General features: G+C 35.9%; 1 protein-coding gene across 1 annotated transcript; it reads right to left on the bottom strand.

Annotated features, from left to right (window-relative positions):
- Positions 1–426: 426 nt before the first annotated feature.
- On the bottom strand, positions 427–17,226 carry CLECL1 (C-type lectin like 1). Its single transcript, XM_022577539.2, has 6 exons — positions 16,989–17,226; positions 13,917–14,003; positions 12,132–12,230; positions 7,772–7,941; positions 4,491–4,603; positions 427–3,896 (listed from the first exon to the last, which is right to left on the bottom strand). Exons 1-6 carry the CDS (start codon positions 17,059–17,061, stop codon positions 3,779–3,781), a joined length of 660 nt encoding a protein of 219 aa, XP_022433247.1. The 5' UTR covers positions 17,062–17,226; the 3' UTR covers positions 427–3,778.
- Positions 17,227–24,638: the final 7,412 nt, after the last annotated feature.

Here is a 24,638-nt window from a genome sequence, read left to right on the forward strand (position 1 = left end):
AAGAAAAGTGAGGACCTGAATGGTTGGAGATGGGGGGAGAGTTGAGACCATCAAGGGCAGAGTACAAAAGAGTCTTGGGGGAAAAAATCACACTTGGAGTATGATATGCATTTCTTTCTCTATATGTCACCTTTGCCCTTACTGTATCAGTTTTTGCTAATATTTGTGAAAGACATCAATTAGGTAAGGGAAGTCTAGGCTCAGCCCCCAGCAGATATTAATTCTATATTGGTCCTGCTGTCTTCCCACTTTTCTACATCGATTATGTAAACTCAGAGAGACAACCAAGACAGAAACTCTTAGAAAATAATAGGATATCATTCTTCTCTGGAGATAGATTACACAAGGCAGGCGTAGTATGGATAGGAGCTTTCGGACCATGTAAGTATGGTTTAGGGCTCCAGAATGAAATCTAAACACAGAAGATTCTATGGCCATGATTTATTACAAGAGTTCAGGATACTTGCCGAAAGAGAGTATTTTACCAATATTAGTCAGTCACCCTCCCATATCAGGTGTGATCAGAGGGAGAAGTTGACTTGGAGTTTGGACAAGTGGTTTAATTTTCTTATGTCTTTGATTCCTAATTGAGAAAAACAAAAATAAAAACTAGACTCCATACCACACAGAATTATTGTGAGTTTCACATAGGATAATGTATATAAAATCACTTTGTGTATGATAATACAACACATACACACACACACACATCTCACCCTTTTGGCATTGACCATTTGACCTTGTATGCTAAAGGTTGGAGATACCAAAGTCTAATCTCTTAAGGGTTTTCCCCAAGGACTAGTTCTACTCAGCCTCACATAAGATGATAACATAAGTGATCTTGAACACTTGTGATAGATTCTCTTGGTTTCCAAGCTTGGAGAGCTTGACCCAAGACTGGCTTTCTTTTCTAAAAAAATGATGAATTTACTTTCATTCTTTCCTGTATCCTTTTTCCTCACATGATATGTGGAGGTCCAGGGCCCCAGCACAGCTTGGGTTGACATTGAGTAGGAGAAACCACAGGGAAGGCAACATGAAGAAAGCCCTAGGGCGAGAGTAAAAGGATGTGGTGAAGTCACGGATATTGGGAAATATGAATCCTGCTAGGATGGCCGGGTTCTCCAGTTCCTGTTCTGCTTCTGGCTGGAGCTTGTATCTTCTGCCTCTTGCAGCCACCGGAACAAGCTCTACCTTAAGGGTGGCTGCTGGCAGCTCTTGCAGCAAGATCTCTGCTGTAGCAATGGTGGAAGCTGGGCTGTTGTGTAAGGAACCTGTGCGGGGAACTTCTTTGGCCTCCACAACTCTGTCTTTAGCCTTCTCTATCTCTGGTGTCCACCCTCTCAGCAAACACTTCGAAGTCACTAACCACCCCTGCTGAGCACTCTCTAGTTCTGGTCTTTCTGTCCCCTCTTTTCCTGAGTGCTCTATAGGGCCCTTCTGTCCTTATTGGTTCCTATCTCAGTTGTATCTATTCTCCCTCACTATCTCCCTTCTTCTCATTTTGTCATAACTTCACTCTGGGTCTTGCTCCCAAAGAGCTCCTTTTACTCAATCATTGGGCTTCCCTGCCACCAGGCACCACTCTGACATTGGTCGGCACATACGGACAAATCAATTTCCTTGTGCCACACCAATGGTCTTATAACCTCTGCCTTGAGTCTTCTTGGCCACTGGGTTCTGTTAATCTTTCATGTGTTCTTTGTTGACCTTCATAATTGTTTTATGAACACTACTGTGTCCATAAAATAAAACATGTTTTTTTGTTGTTGGGATGTAGTACCAACATGCCACAACGTAAATGCTTTGCTTACCAGTTTATACACAATGTCCAACTCAGCATATATAAGGTGGTTTGTGTTATGAGATAATACACAAGAAAACTTGTAAGGATATAATCAAGGTAAAGAGGTGAGCATAAACATCACAAAAATGTTTGTCTCTGAAGCACTTAACCCTTCTTATAAGCTTCTTCAGTATTTATAGGATTCTCTTTCTATATCAGTCACAGAGCTGACAAATACCTGGGTTTTCAGTTGACTTTTTTTTTTTGGCGGTACGCGGGCCTCTCACTGCCGTGGCCTCTCCCACCGCGGAGCACAGGCTCCGGACACGCAGGCTCAGCGGCCATGGCTCACAGGCTCACAGGCCCAGCTGCTCCGCGGCATGTGGGATCTTCCCGGACCGGGGCATGAACCCGCGTCCCCTGCATCGGCAGGCGGACTCTCAACCACTGTGCCACCAGGGAAGCCCCCTTCAGTTGACTTTTAATGACCTAACAATTAGACCTCCATCAGCTGAGTCTTTTTCTTTTGCACCCCATCTCCCTAGCCATGTATCAGCGTTTTACTTCTGTGATCTCTTAGAGAAAACTTAATATAATAAATATTTTTTGAGTAGTTATTATGTAGTAGGTAATTTAAAAGGCACTAAAAATATAAAAACAGATATTGGGTCTTTATGTGATTTACAGTCAAGTGAGGGCAAAGGACATTAATCAAATATTCACTCAAAAGACTTGTATAGGTAAGACCTAAAATGTGGTAAGTGCTGGGGAGGGGAATATAATGTCAGAATATTTGACCTTGTCATGGAGCTCAAGGAAAAGCTCTTAAAAGCTGAGCAGAGATATAGAGAATATTTGGGAGGTAACCTGATGGAGAAGAGAAGAAGGAGAATTTCAGGTCTAGAGAACAACTTCTGTGAAGGCAATGTGGTGAAATACAGCATGAGTTCCAGAAATTAGTTTAATGGAGTTGTGGTCCTGAGAGTTTGGGTGTTTGGTGTAGAAAGAGACAAAGTAAGGAAAGGTTAAACCTGATAGGGATTTCTAGGCCATGTTATGGAATTTGGTATTATTATAAGGAAGATATTGAGGTATTTTTTAAAGGGAAGATTGCATTGTCAGTATATATTTTTTAAAACATCACAGAATTCAAGGCAGGGAATGATTGAAATGGAAGAAAAGTAAAACAGGAAGATGTTGTTATTGCAGTTATTTAATATTTTAGTACCTTTGTATTAAGATCATGAAAGGGGTGATGGAGAGAGGAGGACAAGTTTGAGAGAGATTTAATAAAAAAAATAAGTAAAACTTGGTGATATGAGATGGAAAGGGGATAGCAGCCTAGAGCTGTGTGTGAAAGAGAGGGTTATAACAAGACCACAGCTGGTTTATAGATGGCATAATTGTCTTGTATGGCATGTCCTTTACTGAGATATGGAGTGCTGGAAGATGGTTCCTTTTATGATGAAATTTAATGAATTCTTTTTATATGTTGAGTTCGGAGTACCTTTGAGATTGTAGATTTGCTATGTTAAACAGGCAGGACGGTATACAGGTCTAGTGATCAGGGAATGATCTGGACTAGAGATATAACATTGATAGGCATTGCATTGTATGCGGTAGTTGAAATCATGAGAATGTAGGTGATTAGCTAAGGATATCATAGAGGGAAGATGCAGAAAAGATAAAGACTGAAGTTCCAAAAATACTGGCAAAACAAGATGGATGGTTGAATACATTGATCATTCACACGTAAAAATCTATTCATCATAACTACTCATTTTCTAAGACATTTTCTCTATTGCCCTTTCCACACTTCTGAGAAATATTACTATACCCACATGAATCATAAATGGACACACACACACACACACACACACACACAGCCCTCGAGGACACATGCAACCCTCTGAACTTTCTTATGATCTGAGCTCAAGCTTCATGTGGTGTCTCTCAGTCAGACAAATAGAGACCAATTTTCTGCCGAGTGGATTACAGTTGACAAATCCACTGATGATGTTTCCCACAGCTTTCTTCAGCTATCTCAGTATAAGACACCAGGACACATTTCATACCCCTGGTCCGTGGCCTTTTGTTTTCCTTTGGAAACCTATAGCAAGAAAGCAAATGGTTACCTTTCCGTCAGCCATGAATATATGCATATGTCAAGAGACTTAAAAGGAAATATTTTTTAATTTTTTGGTGAAAACATAATCATTCAAGCAATCTAAATACACAACAGTACGATGGGTAAACCAATTCTTCCCACCTTCAGCTTTATTTCTCAAAACCTCTCTCCAGAGAAGTTAATAGTTCGTTAGAGATAGCTAAAATATTACCTCTGACTTTTTTATCATTTGAAAATTGATCACTGTAAGAAATAAGCAGGAAGTTATGTTTCGTAAACTAAACATGTGCACTCATAAGAGAGTTTATACTTTTGCTAATTTACCTTTTAGATAAAAAGACAAAATCAGGCAGTGGGGCAAATCCTGTTTCTCACATAAATCTTCTGAGTGGCTGATGGGAGATTTCTTTTCTTTCTCAACTTTCTGTGTGAACCATTTTATAGAAATATTTATCAGAGTGTAAGAGTCAGGGAATTTATACCTGTTCTATCAGTTCAGGGCCAACAATGTCAAACGTCTCTATCTTGTCACATACAATATGGGATTAAAACCACAAAAAATGCAACAAAACTTACAGCTGGGGGTCAAAAGTGCTATTGTCCACCCAGGTCCATAATTCCTCTCCAGGAGGGATCCTCAAACCAACCCAATAAGAGGCTGAAGCCTGTAGGTTCCGCCATAGGAAACTCTAAAGAGAATAGGAAATGTTGCATGAAACAAAGTGATTCTGACAGATGCAAGAAAAATAGGGCAAGTGCACCTTCTATGTGCTTGGCACTGCACTAGAAGCTGGGAATGAACAGGTTAGACATGCTCCATGCTTTCAAATAGATCACAGTGGAGGGAAATTTTACTGCAACTCGATGGGATGACTGTTAAACAACAATTACGTACAATGTTAGTAGATATAAAAGATGTGGAGTCCAGCTCCCTGATTTGAGTCCTAGCACTACTATTTACTACTACACATCTTTGCACAGTTATTCAATCTTTTTACTTCTGTATTTTTCCAATCACTAAAATTCAGATTATAATAGTACTATCTCAAAGAGCTATTATTGATTTGTTAATAAATAATAATATTATTAAACACTTCCTGGCACATAATAAATGCTCCTTGCATAAATGTTAATGATTACTACTAAATACAAGTATGAAATAATATCTAGAAGCAAGAGAATACACAGGGAAAGTTACAGAAAGAAAGCAATCTCTGAGCTGATGGGACACATACTGTTCATAGGTTTTTTTGTTTGTTTTTGGTTTTTTAAAAGATTTTTTTGGTGTGGACCATTTTAAAGTCTTTATTGAATTTGTTACAATATTGCTTCTGTTTCGTGCTTTGGTTTTTTGGCCAGGAGGCATGTAGGATCTTAGCTCCCGACCAGGGATCGAACCCACACCCCCTGCATTGGAAGGCAAAGTCTTAACCACTGGACTGCCAGGGAAGGCCCTGTTCATAGGTTTTATTGTTTTGTTTTGTTTTTTGTTTTTTGCGGTACACGGGCCTCTCACGGTTGTGGCCTCTCCCGTTGCGGAGCACAGGCTCCGGACGCGCAGGCTCAGCGGCCATGGCTCACGGGCCCAGCCACTCCGCAGCATGTGGGATCTTCCCAGACCGGGGCACGAACCTGTGTCCCCTGCATCGGCAGGCGGACTCTCAACCACTGTGCCACCAGGGAAGCCCCATAGGTTTTTAATATCTCTTTTTGTACAGTGACATAACCCCTGAGCCAAAGTATATGGCCAGCCATAATAAAGGTGACATTTCCCAGCCTCCCTTTTGGCTAAGTGTGACAACGTGACTGACCTAATTTCTGACTAATGGGATAGAATCAAAAAATACTGAAATTCTAATTCAGCATTTAAAGTGTAAGTTCATATCCTTCTATTCATCATTTTCTTCTCCCCTGATGGCTAGACTCTGAACTGTGATTGGTTCTAGTGGTGAACCAATCAGAAACAAGTAGACACAGCACCCTACTGATGGGAGCAGAAATCTCATAGCAGTTTAGACCACAATGTGAGTGACATAACTTATTACACACATTCTAAGATAGATCTTTCCCCTATTTTAACACTTTGACTTTGGAAACATTGAACAATCTAATGGCTTATGGTAGTTTAATTGGCAGCTTAGTTTTTGCTTTTTAATTGCACTATTTCTTTTAAGGGTACTAATGATACATCTTATCATTGAAAGTGTCTTAGATTCAATGAATAAAGCAAACATCCATTTGTTTCAGCTACAGCAATTCTGGAACTCTGTCACATGCAGCTTAACTCATATGCTAAATGACAAAGCTGTTTGTTGGAAAATAGTCATTAGGCATATAAAAGAGAGAATGGTGTTTCCCCACTGAATTATCTTTGCACTACGGTCAAAAGAAATCAGTTGACTATATTTGTGTGAGTCTATTTCTGGCCTCTCTGTTCAGTTTTGTTGATCTATAACTCTCTTCTTTGCCAATACTATACCATATTTATTAATTTAGGTTTATAGTAAGACTTGAAATTCAGTAGTGTAAGTCTTCCATTCGCTTGCTTTCTTTGGGTTAGTTTGCTCTTTTCATAGGTTTTTTTTTAAGTAGAAGCTTAGAGTAATGATTCTACATTATCTTCTTTTCAAATATAAGCATTTCATGCTATAAATTTCCCTCTAAACTGCTTAAATTGAAACCCATGAATTTTGACATTATATTGTTATTTTCATTCAACTCAAAATATGCTTTAAAAAAATTTGCCCTGATGCTTCCTCTTTGACCCATACATTATTTAGAAGTGTGATGTTTAACTTTCAAATGTGTGGGATATTTCCAAACATCTTTCTGTTTCTAATTTGCACTTTAATTTTGTTATGGTCTGAGACATACCCTGTGTGATATCTGTATTTGTAAATTTTTAGGTCCCAAAATATGATCTGTCTTCATGAAAGTTCCTTGGAAAAAAATGTGTATTCTGCTGTTGTTGGATAGTATTCTGTAAAATCCGTTAGGTGTAATTGGTTGATAGTGTTGTTCAGATTCATTTATTCATTTATTTATTATCTACTTGTTTTGTCAGTTACTCAGAGAAGAGTGTTGACATCGCCAACTATAATTGGGGATTTATCCATTTCCCCTTTCAGTTCTATCAGTGTTTGCCTTGTTGCATTCACGTGTATAATTGATCACTATAATGGGCTTTAAGGGCTAGAGCCCATGCTCCACAGCAAGAGAAGCCACCGCAATGAGAGGCCCGTGCGTCGCAAGGAAGAGCAGCCCCTGCTCGCCACAACTAGAGAAAGCCCACGCGCAGCAACGAAGACCCGACGCAGCCAGAAAATAAAAAATAAATTTATAAAAATAAAATCAATACTGGCCTTATTTAGAAGGTTTAGTGTCCAACCTTCTTGTAGCAAAATTTCAATCTAAATTAAGCCGGAGCTAGAAAAAAACTTGTTTTCTTCAACAAAGAGCAAAACCTAATGAGAAGGACTATGCTGTATTTCCTTTCCCCCAACATCATCTTTAATTTCAGCTGCCATGCAATCTGATTACAACCTTTGTGAGCGATGGGTTAAACATGGGAGATGAGATAGATATTTTATGTCATACATTTAAAATGAAATCTGGTAAGCAGTGGGGTCCCTTGTAGAGAAGAACTTAGGTATATAATACCAAATGAATTCCTCTTATACCTAGCCAAAAAAAAGCCTGAGATAATAATATAGTTCAATGATTCATTCAACCAATAATTGTGTAGTTAATAGCAATGAGGTTTAAAAAATTTATTTCACAGAAATTTTCAAATTTGTAACACAAAGAAGGTATTGCAGTTGTGAAGGTTGCTATAATCTCCAAATTTTATATCTCACCATATCAATGAAGTCTTGGATCACCATGAGATGTGAATTTTTCATGATACAGTCATTTTTACTTTCATACCAAGATTTCTCACTTTTAGCAACCCAGTAGCATTTCCCCCCATGTAGCTTCCAGTCTTCAGAGGGGCATGATTTACTAGCAGTAGAAGAGTTGAAACAACCTGGAAGGAAAAAGGATAAGTAATTAAAAGGAACTTTCGACTGTATCCCTAATACTGTGTGTATACTAATTAAAGATTCTCAAAATGTGTTAAATTATGGCCTAAGCTTTCTTTGACAAAAGTAAGTGCTTTCCTCCAGGTGGATTTTGAAAAAAAATAAAGATTAACAGAATTGCAATATGTGTATATTGTTTCTTTCTCTCTTTCTTGTTTCTTTTTTCTTTCTCCACTTAGTTTAATTCTCTTAAAAATATATTATGCTTTCTATCAGCTAAGCAATGCACAGACACTAGGATAAAGCAATGGATATCCAAGCCTCAGGGAGATAAAAATTTGGAGGAAAAGTAGAAATTAGAGAATTTAATTAGTGGTCTGCCAATGAACCAGACCTTTTGAGAATTATATATCACACTGGAAGAATTTTTCTTGGGAAAAAATTGTGTAATAGCTGTCCCCCCAAACTCATGATCTACCCATGTACAAATGGACCTTGGCATCCAAAAATGTGCTGGTAACAAATAGATCTAATTTATAATATTTGCCAGTAGATTTAGATGATGACACATAGGTATCCTACACATACCAATAATTTATTGTCCCCTGAAATAAATATTCTTTAAAAACACACATATACATACACACAATGACTTGAAGCCATTGAAGGGTAAAAAAAACAGGCAGATTTTGGAGAGTAGCTGACACTTGAAATAAGGTATGACAATTTAGAAATTTCCTGTTTTTACAACTTTTAGCCTAAGACAGACCAATGTTGGTGCCATGTAGAATGAGCAAAATTTTGGTAGACAATTTGAAGTCTCTCTAGTCTGAATAACCAAAGAACAGAATTGGGGGCAACTACAGATGTTGAAAATAAAGAGTAAATTCCATAAAAGAAATAAACAAAAGGTGTGCATCAACTGCTGTGTATAAAAATTTTCTAAGTCCCTGGCTGATGAATGTGGAAGCTACATTACAGTTAAAAATAAAAAAAAAAAAAGAAAAGAAAAGAAAAAAAAACTGACTTGAGATTTAAACTGCTGCCCCCAAAATAGAAATTTAAATGAATCAAACCATACCAAGAAAAATCAACACTTTTTGGAGAAGTGTATCAGGATCAGTCAAATTTTAAAAAATCACATACTTTAAAAAACAAGCCAACATTTTTTTAGCAGGAAATACAAACAAGAGATTTGGTCACTGAGGACTTTCGATATTTAAATAATTATATGTATCATAAAAAATAATGTTTACATTATTTTAAGAAATAAAAGAATAAATTACAAAATGATCAGATAACAGGAGACTATCACAAGCTAACTGGAGGGTTTGAAACTAAGTCCTTAGGTTTGAAAACTATAATCATTGAAATTAGACTCAGTGAATGAGCCTACAGCTTAGAAACAGGAACAGAGAGAACTTGTGAACCACAAGGTATATCTGAAAACATTGCCAAGAATTCAGCACAAATTGATGATCATGAAGACAAAAATGAGAGGTTAAGTGAAATGGAAGATAGAAAGCAAAGGCCTATCGAACATCTAATTTAAGTCCTAGAAATAAAATACAGAGAAGGTAGACAAAGAATTAGGAATGATGGCTGACTAGTTCTATTAAGTTTTACTTTACATATTTTAAGTCTATTCTATTATTTTATTTATTTTTTAAATTTTATTTTATTCATTTTTTTATATAGCAGGTTCTTATTAGTTAACCACTTTATACATATTAGTGTATATAGGTCAATCCCAATCTCCCAATTTATCCCACCACCACCCCCCTGGCCACTTTCCCCCCTTGATGTCCATACGTTTGTTCTCTACATCTCTGTGTCTATTTCTGCCCTGCAAACTGGTTCATCTGTACCATTTTTCTAGGCTCCACATACGTGCATTGATATACGATATTTGTTTTTCTCTTTCTGACTTACTTCACTCTGTATGACATTCTCTAGGTCCATCCACGTCTCTACAAATGACCCAATTTCGTTCCTTTCTATGGCTGAGTAATATTCCATTATATATATGTACCATGTCTTCTTTATCCATTCCTCTGTCGATGGGCATTTAGGTTGCTTCCATGACCTGGCTATTGTACATAGTGCTGCAATGAACATTGGGGTGCATGTGTCTTTTTGAATTATGGTTTTCTCTGGGTATATGCCCAGTAGTGGGATTGCTGGGTCATATGGTAATTCTATTTTTTGTTTTTTAAGGAACCTCCATACTGTTCTTCATAGTGGCTGTATCAATTTACATTCCCACCAACAGTGCAAGAGGGCTCCCTTTTCTCCACACCCTCTCCAGCATTTGCTGTTTGTAGATTTTCTGATGATGCCCATTCTAACTGGTGTGAGATGATATCTCATTGTAGTTTTGATTTGCATTTCTCTAATAATTGGTGATGTTGAGCAGCTTTTCACGTGCCTCTTGGCCATCTGTATGTCTTCTTTGGAGAAATGTCTATTTAGATCTTCTGCCCATTTTTGGATTGGGTTGTTTGTTTTTTAATATTGAGCAGCATGAGCTGTTTATATATTTTGGAGATTGATCCTTTGTCCTTTGATTCATTTGCAAATATTTTCTCCCAGTCTGAGGGTTGTCTTTTCGTCTTGTTTGTAGTTTGCTTTGCGAAAGCTTTGAAGTTTCATTAGATCCCATTTGTTTATTTTTGTTTTTATTTCCATTACTCTAGGAGGTGGATCAAAAAAGATCTTGCCGTGATTTATGTCAAAGAGTGTTCTTCATATGTTTTCCTCTAAGAGTTTTATAGTGTCCGGTCTTACATTTATGTCTCTAATCCATTTTGAGCTTATTTTTGTGTATGGGGTTAGGGAGTGTTCTAATTTCATTCTTTTACCTGTAGCTGTCCAGTTTTCCCAGCACTTCTTATTGAAGAGACTGTCTTTTCTCCATTGTATATCCTTGCCTCCTTTGTCATAGATTAGTTGACCATAGGTCAATACAAGCCTACCTCAAGAAAGAAGAAAAATCTCAAATAAACAATCTAAACTTACACCTAAAGGAACTAGAGAAAGAAGAACAAACAAAACCAAAGTTAGTAGAATGAAAGAAATCATAAAGATCAGAGCAGAAATAAATGAAATAAAAACAAAGAAAACAATAGTGAAGATCAGTAAAACTAAAAGCTGGTTCTTTGAGAAGATAAACAAAATTGAGAAACCATTAGCCAGACTCATCAAGAAAAAGAGGGAGAGGACTCAAATCAACAAAATATTATTTTATTAAGATGAAACAAATTTAGAGTTGGTATCCTTTCCTGCTGGATTGAAACTAGGATTCTAGGGCCTGTTATAGATAGGATTATCTGTAACAATAGGAGGATTAGAAAACAAGTTAGACAGAATTTAAAGCTAGAGGCTTTATTAAATACCACTGTTACCACCTGTATCAAGGGTATAGGAGCACAGTAATACGTTTTTGTTCTGGGGATAATGTCCCACAGAATTTGCCCTCATAGTCTCACTAGTTAAAAAAAATTAAAGTTTTTAGAATGTGGTCAAGGGGGCTTGGGAACATCAAAATCTATTTTAAAGTTTTAATGAATTCCTAGAATTTGAATGTATCCTATAACATGGACTGGTGAGTCTTTCTAATAGAATTATATATGCATGTTCAAAAAAAGAAAGGCATATCATTTTTCAATATAGAATTAAAATAACGGATTAAAAATAATAAAGAAAACAGCTGGAAAGAAAAAGAAAACAGAAAGGACAAATGACTGAGTGTCTTCTCGACTTTAAAAAGTAGGTAAATACATTCAGATGAGAAAGCAAGATAGAGGTTACCATTTACAGTTTTTTACATGTAATGACATTAAAAATTGACAAAAAGCTACCTGATAGGATCATGAATTTTAAGAATGAAAATATTTTGATTACATTCTGTGCCTGCACATGTCCCAAAAGAAGTTAAAAAAAGAAAATGCAATTATTGCAATATAATACCTCTAAATTCATTTGCAACTCATTATATAAGCTTATTTTTCTCATTTGTCTTGGATCTTTAAATATTTTTGTCAAGGACTGTAATAGGTCCCTGAAAAACAATGATCTAAACCATCCCTCTGTAGGGGTAGAGGAATCTCCTCTTTATTCAGATATACCCAAGTAAAATCCACACTACTGTCCATACTTGTTTACTCAGGAATTAGGCAATATAAAATAACATTACCTATTGAGGTGCTTGTTTCAGATTTATTTTGCCCAGTACAGTATTTCTCTTTTGATTCATTATTTACTTTAGTATGTCTTGCAGATTTGAACCGGATAACTAATAAAAGAAGAAACATATTTTCTGTATTAAATACAAAGCAGAAATTCATTGGGTTCTAGAGACTCTGAAGTTCATTAATGTGGAAACTCCATAGTAATTTAAATGATTAAAAATTTAGAGGGAAAAACAACATTACTTTTTCCAAGATTTGGACGTTCCTTTGCAAGCATTCTTGTTAATCTTTTTAATGCTAACTTTAGGGGAATTGGAAAAATATGACCTGGGACCAGAAGGATACTCACTTTTTTTTTTTCGGAGCTTTCATATTTATTTTAATAAACACAAAATAACCAGCTCTGGATATAAGCCTCATCTGGATAGCTTGTATTTTGTGAGTTCTTATTAACTGTATCAGGTATCACTTGATTCATGGAAAGGGTTTTATGTGTTTTGACTTCAGTTCATGATTCTGTTCCTTTTGAGATTGTGCATGTAAATCGCACACATAGAAGGGTAGGGTGAGCCCAGAGTATTTTTCGACCATGAAGAAGACAGCTGTCTTTCTGGTGGCCACTGAACTGAAATTAGTTTTGGTAATTTATAATGTCACAATAGTGCGTATTAGGCAATTAAATCTTTAAAATCGATTGTAGTAACAAACAAATCTGTTTTACTAACAAAAAACTGTTTTGATAACAAATCTATTATCTTATAACAAAAGGAAACATAGCAGAGATGGTTTCTTGTTTTTTGTTTTGGCCCCGCTGCCTGGCATGGTGGGATCTTAGTTCCCTGACCAGGGATTGAACCCATGCCCTCTGCAGTGGAAGCGTGGAGTCTTAACCACTGGACCACCAGGGAAGTCCTAGCAGAGATGTTTAATGCTAAGTATTTTTGCTTCCTCCCCTCAATGTTAAAGCCCCAATTCAGCCATTGACTAGTTACATTAAACTAGTCAAACCACTTATCACTCTGGGCTTTGGATTGTTCACTCAACTGGAGGTTTGACCTTGCTGATTTCTAGAGCCCCATTCAGTTCTGAATTCTATGACTCTGCCTACTGACCTCGAATTACTAATGACATTCATAATTTCTAATATCATTCACAAGGGCAACATAGGCAGACACGGCCTTTGTCTGTTCTAGAGTTTGGTTTAATCTGGAAATCTGAATTCCTTAGAATATATATATCATCTGGGAGTTTTTCTCCAAGCATTTATTCAATAAAATATTTAAATAATTGTCACATGAAATTGGGCTATGTTTAGCTATATCCACAGTATATGAGTATAATTTTAAAATACTTGATTGAATTGATTGATTTTAGACAAATTTCCCATCCATGAATACAAGATTGATGATGATGTCCAGGAGTAACTAATATGGATAAGCTTAAACAGAAATATGCTTCATTATTTAATTTGCTTTCACTGACCGCAGCTTCAGAGAAGACGGTATATAACTCACAATCAACTGCATTGGGAAATGCATTGTGCATAAAATGCACTTTACGATTTTGGTCATAAAATATAAATCTAATCTATTTATCAATGAAATGAATCCATAATATGTATTATATCACAATCTGAAGTTCTATGGAAAATCTCTAATTTTAATTGTGTATCAAATTTCATGCTTTTTGTGAAGTTATAATGTATAGGAACCACTTGAACAGCAAACACAATTACAATAGGTGGTGCTAAAATACTTTGGGATAAATAAATGGTATTGATAATTACTTACCAAAAATGCTCAGCACAATTACTATTACAAGAAGGATGATAATCATTGCACATTCAACTTTCAGGAAAATTCCATGGTGGTGAGAATCTATAAAATTGGATAGATTTCACTAATAAGCCCAGTAAATAATTCCTTAGGTAGTAAGAGGTAGGGAAGGGCTGAATAAACTTTGTCAGTTATGCTCTTGAGTTACTCTCCTTTGAGATATGTAGATCCAGCTTCCTTTTACACACACACACACACACACAGCATATTTGGTCCCCTGGTTTGTGAAAAGGGGGACCTAGAAAACTGTGAATAGATGTAAATTTTTCCTTGTTGATTTACCATACATATTCCTCAGTATTAATCTTAACTATGATTTACTCTCTGTATCCCTAAATTTTTATATAAGACTGTGAAATTCTCCAGTCTCTAATAAGCTTACTGACAACACTCACTTATTTGGATTGATCCGTTCTTTCATGCCTCCTCCTTTATACAACACACCTATTTCCTGGGACATGTAATTGTAATTGCATAAAATCATACATTTTAAAATAAAAGTAATTTTAGGGATAATCTTGTCCAACATTCGCATGTTAAAAATGGGGATTTCAAGTCCACAGTCACACAGTTACTTGATAGCAGAGCTGAGACTGTACCCTGGGTGTCTTGACTACCAAAATTAGTACGGTGTTCACTATCTACTCTATCTCTTGTACTTGAAAGATAAATAAATCATAAAAAGAAACTGGCATTTTTAGCTTTGGGTTGATAGTTAAAACCAATAGGCTCTTATCCCAAATAGTTACAGTATATCAATTCCACTAGATATGTGATATATACACACACACATACAATATACTGAGAGTGCACTACTATAACTGATGTTGAAATATAACCAATTACAAAACCAAGTGTTGAGACATTAACCTGAGTGTTTATTTAGTGGAATCCTATTGTAGAGTGTTTTGTCCACATTATTATTGTTATTAAGTAAAACATCTTTAGTGAGAATTTATTAATTCTCAAAGCACTAAAAGAAAGCCATGTATTTTCTTTTATTAGGCAAAACAATGCAAAGTATATCAGTCAAGGCCATCACCAGAAGAATGTGATAATATCCCAACACACATTTCTAGTGTGAAGAACTGGGGTTACAGACTTAAAAAGCTGGAGAATAAAGCATCAGAGTTCATGAAAGGACTAATATAAGGGGTACTAGGTCATTCTTTTAGGCCCCTGAAGTAAAGGTTATAAAGGCATGAATTTCTGAATCTTAGCCTGGGATATTCTCAGTGGAATCATACTTTGTTACTGAGATTTCACTCAGTGTCATGGTGATAGCCCTCTTTGTTTTATATCTTGGAGAACTGACGAACCTACAACATTTAAAGTGTTTAGTATAAATGAAATCCATTTATTTAGTCATCCATTTATTCATCCACCTACCAAGCATCTATCGATTGCCTGCTATGTACTTAGTACTGTGTGAGGTGCTGGGTATACAAAGATTAAGAGATTAGGGAGAGGGTTTCAACACATATGAGGATCTGAAATGGAAAAGAATATGGTAATTTTAAAGAGCAAGAGAAAGCCAACAACCAGAGCAAAATAAGTGAAATTTACCGAGTTAGAAGAGAAAGGCCAGGGATAATTGTGTAGGACTCTGTAGGACATTACAATCCAATGTATCAAATAGTTCTTTCCCTCTTCAATGATATGACACATGAGAACAGAAGTTGCGTTTATCCACAACAGAGACATGCAGTGAAAGAGTAATATGATATTTGACTTCTGGTCATAAGCATGGCTGCAGGTAGATAATTTAATTTTTATATATTCATATTTCTTCATTTTTAAGATTAGAATATTGGACTGGACAGCATTAAAGATGTTGTCCCAAAATCTTTAAACCAGGAAAAGAGTAATGTTCTTTCCAAACAGAAGAAATTAAAGCCTGGAATGTAGAATCAAAAATACTGGTTTTGTTGCTTGAACTGAGTTAAAATAACCTCTAGAAAAATAGAACAATTATATGAGATTTGGGGGGAATGGGGGGAATAAGAGTAAGGTTCTAGTCCATGTTATTTTTCAAACGAAGTTCCGTTAACTCATATAAAATGAAAGCTCCCAGTCTATTGAGAAAATAAAGCAGAAAAGCCTCTATTCCACAAGTTAAGAGAGATAATATTTAAACACAGAAAATAACAGACTCTTGCAACTGGAGAAAGCAACTCACCAGATCCACCTGAAAAATGCAAACGCATAAATATAGAAGAAAAAATACATTCTTGGGAAATAATAGAAAAGCAAAACATCAGATCCAGTCCACAAGGACAAAGCACCATGAGGAGACTTTAAGTTATTTAAACATTTTTATAAACTTTACAATATAAAAATTCTTATCCTAGAGAAGAGAATATAAATGCAACATGGACATTTCCCTAAGGCTTCATGTATAAATACACTGGATTTGAAAATCTATTATTTCTGAGGTGGTTTGTGTTTAAGGTTACAATCTTATCTTTAGCTGTGTGCCTATCTATTCATGTTCCAAACATATTCTATTACTCAGATAGTCGTTAATTCTAAACTTCAGGAAATGAAATAGCAACATCTTATGCCTCTTTAGTTTAGCTTAACATTTTTATCCTACCAATATGCAAATTCCAAAAGGCTAAATAACAATGTGAATAATGGCCAGGGATATTTTTCTCAGTGTAAATGAGTTGATCATATTATTTTAAAAGGGCAGATTTGATTGGCGATGAGTAAAGCTGTAGAGCAGAAAGGGGTTATGAGTATTGATGTCACCATGAGAGTATAATAAATGTTCACCACAAGAAATATAAGGAATAGAGGGTCTATGAAAACCAAAAGCAAAGTTCTACATATTAAGACTAAAGTTACAATTAACTTTATAACACTTGGTGTCATTAAAAACATTCACTCTTATTCTTGCATTCAGTAACTTTTGCTTTGAATCCAGTCTCCTAATTCCGGTAAGACAAATACAGACACAGGACAAAAATAAGGGAGATTAAAAACAAAACTTTAATTTTAATAAGAGATCTAAATCCAACTTACCAGATCTCCGACGTGAAGACGAATGTTCTGAAGATGAATGTTTGATATCAGCATAGACTATATCTCCAGCCATTGCATATATTAAAAAGAGAGAAAAGTCACAAGTAGTAGTCTGCTGAAGGAGCTCCGTATTTTTGCAAACTTCCTGTAAGTGAGATAAATTGAGATTGATGATTTCCTTCCCCTCTCCAGAGTTTGGTGGGTTTCCCCAGTGAATAAAAGATAAGAGCAATGTGTTCAGCCTTATCAATCAAGGCAATAGATTTTTGAACACGTGCATGATATGGAAGAAAACTACTATCCATGCAGTATTTTCTTGCTCTTCAGTTAGTTTTCTGCCTACATGTGGAATAATTTTAACTTTTAGTAATACTACAGAAGACATTGCATCACTTTCCTCTATAAACCACTTGCTCTTTTAGCTAAGAAATATTCTCTGGCAGAAGCTCTTTGACCTTCCAGCATTTTCTCCAAAATGGAATAGCAATTTAGGAGGGAGGACAAGAAAAAAAGAGGGTTTTTAATATGAATGTAATAGAAAAAATTGATAGACTCTTCATCTTGAAATGCACTGTAATTAATTAGGTAATACTTTAAAAATACCCTTAAAGCTATTTCTTCTCACCTATGCTTTATAATATTAACATCAAAGTAAGTTGAGGCATAGATTATGCAGTGGATTTCCAAACTGCAACATAATCTATATGAGACAGAAATAACTCTATGTCAAAATAATTCAAGGTTCTGTCATAAAAGAAAATGAATCTCATTTTTAAATGAGGTTCACAGAAATTTAGCACTGAATGCAATATATTAAGCATAGATTTTAATCTCCCATTTCTTCTAAAACTCCACTAAATTTATATTAAAGGAATAAAAATGTATAAGTTCAAAACAACTTAAAAAGTGAATGGGTTCTAACAGATGAAAAAATTCAGTGAATTCCTGGAAAATGGAGAGTAGATGGAGATGTGATACTTGATGGAGCAAGGCAAAAGAAAGTGAAGCCTAGAATATTTAAAGGTAAATAACTGAGGAGATAGCCCAGCTACCCATGAAACCCTCATAACACTCAGAGCTCAGAAATGGCAGGTATGAAAAATGACAGGAGACCTTAGCTGATAGCCAATAGGGTTGATTTCCTCAAGATCCACCCAAATGCACTGCATACAATTATTTAAACTGTAGTCATCTCTCCCAGACCCCAGTCCAAGTAATTTAACCTACATTAATCAAATAGCTAGAGAACATATCTTGGCTTCTTGACATGTAGGGGTCTCTCAGTATAAAGACTAACCCCACAAGGCTTCTGACCTTGAAGGTCAGCCTTGAACACCAACCTCTGTCTCCTAACACCACTTTGACACTCCCTCTTTTCTGGGCTGTTATAACACTTTATATGTTGTTCTGCATTTTATATATGAAAAACTGACTTTGAGAAGTTACATGCAGATGGTTTGCGTAACCATTTTCAGAGTGAGGATTTGAACTCATCACAAACTGAATCCAAAGCCTAGGCCATAATACAATAATGCTTTCTAGATTTTGAGGGTAAGAATCATGTTTTATTGTTCTTGCTATTTCCATCATTCAATCTATGCCTGAAACATAACAGACACTTAGTAATTACGTGTTGGATTATCAAATCAGTTAACGCTACACTGAATTTTATTACTGGACTATAACATTCCATAATGAGAGCAATTACCTTTCACTAAAGAGTAGACTTCTAATTATATGAAAAGTAACATTGATGATCTAGCCATGTACAACTAAAACAAATACTAGTATGTGGAGAACCTATTATAAGTTATATAATAAATCCTCGGAATATACAAATTTAATATTAATGATCCCTGTCTCCTCTCTCTGCTCCCAAGTAACAAAGGGTATGCATTCTGTAGTAATCTATAAATTCGATGAGATATGGCTTTTAATTGAGTGTCATAATCCCTATAGGTAGGGCTCGCTTAGCCAGAAAGACCGTTTACATAAAGTCAACTTGTGGATGAATTACATAATGGAATGTTAAAAGTAGCAGTGCCTTGGAAAGCATGTTATTAAGTAATCCAAATAAAACACGTCTGGAAACAAAATAAATCTGTTTAGTTAAATAGTCTAAACTCATCAAATGCTCATCAGCAAAGATGTGACAGGGTAACAGGTATTTAGTTAAGCTGCTGTGTTTTAGGTATTATGTGTCCACAGTGATATTCTCAAATTTGGTGACACAACTTTCATGGGTATAACTTTTTTCAATGTCAAGTTTAAGCATTAGTGTGGTGTTATCATTATTGATAGATACTACTTCTAAATAATGGAGTAATATGTACTTGAAATAATCTTTATCGCTGCCCTAACATTAATAATAATTTTGTCAATCACTTTTCTGTGCATGGATTCCAAATCGAATTCTCAATCCCAGCCTATTTCCTGGAGTACAAGTCCTCATTTCCAACTGCTTTTCGGTATGTCAGACTCGAAACAATCAAAAGTAACCCAGACTTTACTGCTCTTTCCACTGTGTCACCTCTTCCTTTTGTTGGCTCCCTTCCTTTGGAGAAACTCGGGCTTAATATCTTTCCTTTGATTCCCGCTTCTCTCACTTTTCGAAGTTACGTGTGGGTGAGTGAGGTAGAGTGGCATGTAATAAGTCATTCATTTGAGTTGAAGGAGTCTTTTTCAACTTAGATGAACTTGTGACAAAGAACATGCTCAGAGAAGATACTGCCATCTGGAATCAGGAAGAACTTACTGAATGATCGAAAGTTTACCAATCAGAAAAGTAATTCCTCCTGTGCTTGCTGGCAGGAGAGGAAGGCAGAAAGTGTTTTCTCTGAATACTTCTGAGGGGAGAGAAAATTTTATTTTGCAGATAAATATCTACTTTGGAATACGGAGACAGGAAAAGAATTATGTGTCCTATGCTATATTTGTATTCCTGTGTATGTATGTGTATACATTTTTAAGGTCAACAATATATGATATATATTTTTTCAAAAGCATATGCTTGTATGCATGCATGAAACGATTTAATTTTATATAGAAATGACATACCCTTTTGCCTTTTTCAGTAATCTACAACACTGTCAAATATTCTAGGCTAGTGGTTCTCAACCTTGACTGCACATTGAAATTTCCTGGAGAGTTTTTTTTTTCCTTTTTTTAAATACAGATATCTGGACTTCACATGAGACTTTAAAAATTTTTTTCATTTGTCTGCATCAGAATTTTAAAAATCTCTCCTATATGTAATTCTATATATAGCCAGAGTTGAACACTGTCGAGCTACCACACATGAGTTTAGAGTGATGTACAGGTTCAGCAATGAGGAGAAGAAAAACTCAGGCAGCTGTAACAGGAGCAGAAATAGCAGCAGCACTGACGAATAAGAGACCACGTTTCCTATATGCCAAACCAGCAACAATGACAAGGTCCATCATTTTTCCCACACCAGGGGAACTCCTTTGTAGTAGAGACCAGATCTGAGGGAAAAACCTGACTCAAAAGTTGGCCTTGATTTCTTTTTCAAAACAGGATCCACAACTCAATGTGAACTAAAGGAAATGCATCCACGGATTGGTTTTGGTCCATGGGTGCCCAGGTGTCTCCATGACCTAGAGACTGTGTCTTGGAAATTCAATCTATAGAAATAAAACAACAGAGGCAGTGTGTATAGCAATAACACTTACCTTATACTGGAGGAAAAGTAGATAGATGTTTGAGAATTTTCATTGGTTATTACAGCACATTAATTAATTTGAGAAGTATGATGTTGCATGTTACAGGTCCTAAATCTGCAGATCCTAAATTTAGTAGGAGTACAGGAGAGTCAGTATTTTCTTATTTCAACCACCAATTTGTGCTCTGCTGTGGTACAGCAATATTTTTGGAAGTAACTGACTATATGTTAACTTAGATGGGCCTTAAGGATCTGTTTACTTAATGTTTACTTAGGGACTTTTAAAGAAAAGATCAAGATGTTTTAGTGTGTTGCTTACTTCTGGAGGAGTTCACTCTATCCCTAAAATAATGGAGGTGCTGAAATCTAAGTTAGCATCCTTGAAAGAAAAGAAGAAACAGAAGCCAACTAAGAGATGTGGCTACTAACCCCAGGCAGGAAATACTTACCAATGGTGATTTAGAGCAGTGAACAAAGAAGTTCTTCTGAGAGGAAAAATAATAGTACAGCCAGTTGCATTATATTTAAGTAACATTTTCATACTGATATAATTCTCATGATGTGTGTATTCTGGACAATTCACATAAATGGAATCATATAATATGTAGCCTTTTGTGTCTGGCTGTTTCATTTAATGTTTTCAAGGTTCATCCAGATTGTAATATGTATCGGTACTTCATTCTTTTTGATAACAGAATACTATTCCATTGTGTGGATAGACCACATTTTGTTTATACATTCATCAGTTGATAGACATGTGATTTATTTCCACTTTCGGCTTTCATTAATAATGCTGCTATGCGTTTTTGTGTGAACATGTCTTCAATTCTTTTAGATATATACATAGAAGTGGAATTGTTGGGTCATCTGTTAACTCTATGTTTAAACTTTTGAAAAATTGCCAAATAGTTTTCTCCTGAGGCTGCACCATTACACATTGTCATCATCAATGTATGTGTATTTCATTTCCTTCACATCCTCATCAACACTTCTTATTTTTTCACCTTTTCAATTATAGCTGTCCTACTGGGTGTGAAGTGGTTTTGATTTACATTCCCCTAATCCTTTGGAGCATCTTTTCAGGTACTTATTGGCCCTTTGTATATATATCTTTTTGAGAGAAATGTCTTTTCAAATTTTTGTCCACTTTTTTTTGTTTTGTTTTGTGGTACGCGGGCCTCTCTCTGTTGTGGCCTCTCCCGTTGTGGAGCACAGGCTCCGGACGCGCAGGCTCAGTGGCCATGGCTCGCGGGCTCAGCCGCTCCGCGGCATGTGGAATCTTCCCGGACCGGGGCACGAACCCGTGTCCCCTGCATCGGCAGGCGGACTCTCAACCACTGTGCCACCAGGGAAGCCCCCCCAAACAAGTGTTTTTTAAAAGTGTATATTATATGGCTAAATTGTTTTGGTTTCAATTTTTCCATATTATTTGGTTACAAGTTTCCATCACAGTCCATTGCAAGCATGCTGGATTAGGAATTTTAAAAGCCTGGGCCTGAGTCTTGACTTCAAAACGTAGTAGCTAAACAACTTTGGACAAATTTATCTCTTTAATGCCAAAGTTCTAATCTACAACAGATATAATAATATGAAAGTACTATTGTATGATATAGAACATTATAACATGTAATAAACTATATAAGTATTGCTATCTTTCTCTTATACACCACTGGCTTCCTTTGACATTTACCTTACTATTTCCTCTTTATTTTATTCTTCCCCTTCCATTAATCTCGTGTTCTAAAATAGGCATTTTTGTGTTTAGAAAAAGAGACTAAAAATAATAATGCTTAAGGAAGAATGGTTATTTAATAATAACTTGTATGCATTTTTAAGAATTTGGAAAAGTCCCTTTTTCTACCAGTTATTAAAGTACAATGAAGAAAAATAGGATACAACAGCACAGTAAAGATGAATGTCAATAATGGTAAATGTCAAAGACACAGAACAGATAATATAATGTGTTAAGTAATTAACCACATTTCCGGGAGTATCTAAGAAAAGGAAGTTCTGCAAATCAGGAATGTCAGGCAGTCACAAAAAGAAGAAATATGTTCTAAAATAAAGAGCAAAATTTTACCTTAAAACAAACCATTAAATCATCAGTTTGAAGTACACACAGAGAGACTGAGTTTTAAGCAAAAATGGAGGGACAACCAATAGTCTCAACTAGTAACTAATGTCAAAAATACCTGAGACTGGGCTTCCCTGGTGGCGCAGTGGGTGAGAGTCCGCCTGCCAATGCAGGGGATACGGGTTCGTGCCCCGGTCCGGGAAGATCCCACATGCCGCGGAGTGGCTGGGCCCCTGAGCCACGGCTGCTGAGCCTGCGCGTCCGGAGCCTGTGCTCCGCAACGGGAGAGGCCACAACAGTGAGAGGCCCGCGTAAAAAAAGTACCTGAGACATTTATTTAGTTATCAGCGCAGAAAATTGATCAAAATAAGGTCAAGAGATTTTTGTTAACAAAGAAAACATATGAATCAGAGAGAGAGAAATTACAGTTCTCAGTAATTTGTCTGAATGTGTTTTTACACATATGAACTTGAAATATAGTTTGACTGAATATAATTAGATTGGTATCACATTTCCTCTGAATTTTAGTGGCACTTTCTGTCAGATGACATATTGTTATTAAAAAGTACAATATCTTTCCAATTTCTGATCCTATTCCTGGATTTATATGTATGTTGTAAGGTACATATCTATTTGCAGATAGATAGATAGATATCTCCAAATATTTTCTGCTCAGGGAAACATTGGGTGTATTTCTATTAGTAGATTAATTTTCATGAAATGTTATATAAAGTTTTTAAAATTTTAACAAATTTATTGTAAAGATATTTACATAAAGTAGCCTCCATTTACATTAAATCTGTAAATATATTCTGGTAATTATATTAGCTAAAAGCTAACATTTATTAAGATCAGTTTGTGTTTCAGACATTAGCTCATTTAAACCTCATAGCATTACAACAAATATAAAAGCTAGGTGATTTTATTGTCCCTATTTATTGCCGAGAAAGCAAAGTAACTTACCTAACATCACACAGAAGGATAGGAGCTGAGCAGAAATTTGAAACATTATTTGACACCAATGCATGTAAACTCAATGACTAAACTCACGGGCTTCTCCTAGAACTGGAAGCTGAGATTCAAAACAGTGTCCTCCCCCCAGGGAGCTGAGTTTTTAGTGAATTAGACACACCATTTACTAACATTTAATATATGAAACAAAAAATTATCCAACAGAGCATGCACAAGGTTCTATTGCAGCCTGGAAGTGAGTCAGAGAGAAAGTGAAACTTGAAATGAGATGTAAACATTGAAGAAAAAAGAGCACTTAGTTTTGTTAAGAAATAAACCTGATGAATAAGTGGACAAACCACATGGAAATGTGCAATAAAGAAGTGCTTTCAGGATATGCAACAATTTGTGTTAGGCTGGTTTCCCTTGTCGTTCCAAGCTTTCAAAAAGTTAAAAAAAAATAGAATCGTACAGTTTGTAGTCTTTTATGCCTAGCTTTTCCCCTCATCAGATTTTCGATACTTATTTGTGCTGTCACAGCACTGTGATGAGTTCAGAGCTTCATAATGCAGTTGCACCACGATTTATCTGTTTTACAGTGGATGGACATCTGCGTTGTTTCCAGTTCGGGGCTGTGATGAATAAAACTGCTGTGAATTTTTTGCACCTTTCTTTGGATGCGTATCACATTTATTTTTGTTAGCAAAGAAGTGGAATTTCTGGATGAGGCATCTGTATGTTCAATTTTAGTAGAGACTACCAAACCAAGGAAGTAGTCACCAGTTTACACTCCTTCCAGAAGTTTTTTTTCCAACTGATGTAAATTCTCACTAGCATTTAGTATTCTCAGTTTTCGTTCATTTCTTTTTATTAAAAAAAATTTGATGTTGCAGTAGGTGTGCAGTCACTCCTTTTAGCTTTGATTTCCATTCCTCTGATGACA

This window comes from Delphinapterus leucas, chromosome 11 (assembly GCF_059928025.1).
Source record: "Delphinapterus leucas isolate spDelLeu-1000000601 "Yukka" chromosome 11, BTC_Dleu_Yukka2, whole genome shotgun sequence".
Lineage (NCBI taxonomy): Eukaryota > Metazoa > Chordata > Mammalia > Artiodactyla > Monodontidae > Delphinapterus > Delphinapterus leucas.

What these genes read in the sequence shown, in the direction of transcription:
- CLECL1 (XM_022577539.2), bottom strand. Translation starts at nt 17,061, where the DNA reads ATGGCTGGAGATATAGTCTATGCTGATATCAAACATTCATCTTCAGAA. An exon ending in GTCTTCACGTCGGAGATCTG is followed by an intron (nt 14,004 to 16,988) that starts GTAAGTTGGATT and finishes CCAATTTTATAG; the next exon opens with ATTCTCACCACCATGGAATT. An exon ending in AGCACTTTTGACCCCCAGCT is followed by an intron (nt 3,897 to 4,490) that starts GTAAGTTTTGTT and finishes TTCTTGCTATAG; the next exon opens with GTTTCCAAAGGAAAACAAAA.